The sequence below is a fragment of the Heloderma suspectum genome, chromosome 6 (genome assembly GCF_057233095.1).
Source record: "Heloderma suspectum isolate Gila_16-S chromosome 6, 16-S_ref, whole genome shotgun sequence".
Lineage (NCBI taxonomy): Eukaryota > Metazoa > Chordata > Lepidosauria > Squamata > Helodermatidae > Heloderma > Heloderma suspectum.
Genome location: NC_139463.1, coordinates 79,942,350 through 79,945,610, shown reverse-complemented (window position 1 = coordinate 79,945,610; position 3,261 = coordinate 79,942,350). Strand labels below are relative to the sequence as shown.

At 46.0% G+C, this 3,261-nt stretch overlaps 1 protein-coding gene across 1 annotated transcript; it reads right to left on the bottom strand.

Moving 5' to 3' along the window:
* Positions 1-367: 367 nt before the first annotated feature.
* On the bottom strand, positions 368-1,315 carry LOC146341373 (olfactory receptor 5V1-like). Its single transcript, XM_084808336.1, has one exon. It carries the CDS (start codon positions 1,313-1,315, stop codon positions 368-370), a length of 948 nt encoding a protein of 315 aa, XP_084664462.1.
* Between the last annotated feature and the right edge of the window lie 1,946 nt (positions 1,316-3,261).

Below are 3,261 nucleotides of genomic sequence, written 5' to 3'. Positions count from 1 at the left end.
CAGCCCATACTAGTCCTGTTGATAATCCAAGGATGAATGTTCTTCTTCCATCTCGTATCTGCCCATGAACATCACATTTTTCCTAATAAGTGTATTTTACTCTATGCAGAATAGGCACTACGTTTACTTACCCCTATCCCTCATGTTATGTATCGACTCCTACCCTGAGAAATGGTACTCTGTTAGCCCCTGCTGAATCATCAAATATTATTTTAGAGTATGCCTTGGGACATCCCTTAATAGAGACTTCAAATGAGGGAGGGAGGGAGGGAGGGAGAGTTTGTGTGTAGATATTCACATTGATTTTGGTGATAGGGTGAATTTTCTAAATAATTTTTAAAAATCATGATAAAACACATTTACTCTTTCATTTTGAATACAGATTCCCCGGAAATATTTTTTTCAGAGCACCTTTAATATCCTTGTTTCTAAAGGTATAGATCAAAGGATTTAGCATGGGGGTGACAATGCTGTAAAGGACAGAAATGAGTCTGTCTTTTTCCAATGAGTAGGCTGATATTGGCCGGACATAGGTGAAGATAGAGCTCCCATAATACAACAGGACAATAGTCAAGTGTGAAGTGCAGGTGGAGAATGCTTTGAGTCTCCCTTCGTTGGAGCGTATCTTCAAGATAGTGGAGATGATGTAGACATAAGAGAGGACTATGCAGACAAAGGGTGTCCACCCTATGAAGACCCCAACAACAAGCAGAATGATCTCATTCAGGGAGGTATCGCCACAGGAAAGCTTCAGGAGGGGAGGGATATCACAAAAGAAATAATTGAGCTGGTTGGCCCCACAGAATGGCAGGTGGAAAGTAAAGTAGGTGTGCAGAGCTGAGTTGAGAAAGCCGCTTCCCCAGCAAGCACTGGCCAACTGGAGACAAAGTGCTTTCCTCATGATGACTGCATAGTTCAAAGGATGGCATATAGCGACAAAGCGGTCATAGGCCATTGCAGCCAGAAGGATGCACTCCGTACCCACAAATGAAAGAAAGAAATAGAGCTGAATTACACAGCCAGCGTATGAGATGCTCTTCCTGTCTGATAGGAGGTGCACCAGCATCTGAGGAACATTGGTGGTGGTATAACAGATATCCAGAAAAGAGAGGTTCCCTAGGAAGAAGTACATCGGGGTGTGAAGCTGAGGGTCCAGGAAGGCAACAGTAATGATGGAGATGTTCCCCACCAGAGTACAGATGTATGTGACAAGGAAGATAAAAAAGAGCAGCAGTTGCAGCTCCTGAAGACCAGAGAAGCCCAAGATAAGGAATTCAGACAGAGCTGTTTCATTGACCATTGTTTTATGGCTCATCCGCTGTTCTGCCTGCACGATGGGGAAGAATGGATAAGTGTTATGTTGTCAGAAGTCAAAGCCATGTTTACTGGTTGATCAGAAAGTATGCCCTGGCACAGACCCTTCATAGCACAACGAAAGGCAAAGTAGAAGTCTTTGACAAGAACAGTGTCTGGTGGAAAATGCTAATCATCACACGTCTGAGAAATGAAAACCAGGACCACACAGCTTTTGACCCACTACAGCTCAATACTCATGTAGCGTGGGCTGCCAGGTCCTTGAATCCCCAGGCCTATTTTTACTTTCCCAGGCACAAAACACTAGAGCCTTATTCAGCCATGATGATGAATGTGCAGTGATGTAGCTAGGTCGTTTTAGACCCTGCACCTAATGGTCTTACAGGGCCCCCTTTTAGATAGCCATGTGCATTACTTCAATTGAAACACACAACTAACATTTCTCTTCTGACCTCCCCGCCAATTCCATGCTTTAACTGCTTCTACATTCCTGATACGTTAGAGCAACAAAGAAACAAAAAACCTCTCTGAAAACGGTCTTCCTACCCTGATAAAAATAAATAAACAAATACTTTGAGCATGCGTAGTTTCCCATTTTAAACAACTTAAATCATAGCACCATCCTGAATGAAATGGTGTTCGTTTCTGTTGCCCTGATGAAAACATAATTTACTTGTGAATAGGCTGCATTTTGTTGTAGAAAAGGAAAGTACATTTTTTAAAAACAATAAAATGAGAATCTGTTTCCATGTACATTTCCAGTAAGCTACCCCGTGATTACAAAATGTTTTAAAACAAAAAAGAACAGGTTGTGTGGTGACCCCTATCACTTGCCCCACTCTGGATGGCCATTTGGAGGCCTCCTGGGCAGCAGGGCCCTGGCCTTCAGCCCTGAGCTTCACTGCGGGCAGAAAGGGGGAAATAACGAGATGGACACAAGTGACTGGTATCAAATTGGGCCACATTTATAGATTGATCTGCAAAGGAGAAAGACCTGGATGGGCAACTTATCTGTGCCAGCCACTAGCTAGGCACTATAATGGGCAAAAGGACTCAAAGCCCGTGGAGTGGCGTCACAGCTCACTACCCTCCAGGGCTATCCCTTCGGGGAGAGGTAGGCCTTTCCCTGTCACCCCCTCCCGGGCCACAGAACACCAGGTGGGTGAGGTGATTTGGCCTCACAGGTAACCCTTATCCCCCCCCCCCATTGGGCCACAAAACCCAGAGCGAGAGGCCTCAGGCATCACCTCTCACCAAAACACTGCCTTTGAATGCTCACCATCCCTTTTCTCATCAGCATTGCCCAGCCATAGCAGCTTACCTGGAGAAATATGATCGAAGGGACCCAACTGTCAGATAAAGCCAAATTCACCTAAAGGACACACTCACCCCACCTACAGTGTGGAGTAGATGAAAAGATGCACAGCCCCAGCCAATCAGACTGTGAGCCAAAAATTCCTACTCGGCCCCCAAAAGGGACACCAGCTGAAACCCACACTGCATATGGGCAGGAGCCGTACGTCCAAGAGGCATTGAGGAGGGGCCCGGAGAGCTAAAAACACCTCTTGAGCCCATCCCACACCCAGTGGCACCACCAGAAACCTCCAATGTTGGTCACCCACATCTCTCCTCTCCCCCAGCACCTGAAATGGTCACCCTGAGGCCAGGCAAGCTGGACGTGGGGTTGGGCATTTCTTAGCTGCATCATTGTGAAAGTGTATGCATGACTGACTGCATGTGTGTGTGTGTGTGTGTGTGTGTGTGAGCTTTGCACACACCATGTATCTACTCCTGAGATTCCTGCTTCCGGCTTCTGCCCTCCACATATTCATCTGGAAATCCGGTCAGATCTTACACAAGTTCAACCATGTGAACAAAGGTTTGCTCTGTGTGACCTGGAAACTTGGAAAAATAAGCTTCCCATTTGTGTGGCGAGAGACCTACACA

What these genes read in the sequence shown, in the direction of transcription:
- LOC146341373 (XM_084808336.1), bottom strand. Translation starts at nt 1,315, where the DNA reads ATGAGCCATAAAACAATGGTCAATGAAACAGCTCTGTCTGAATTCCTT.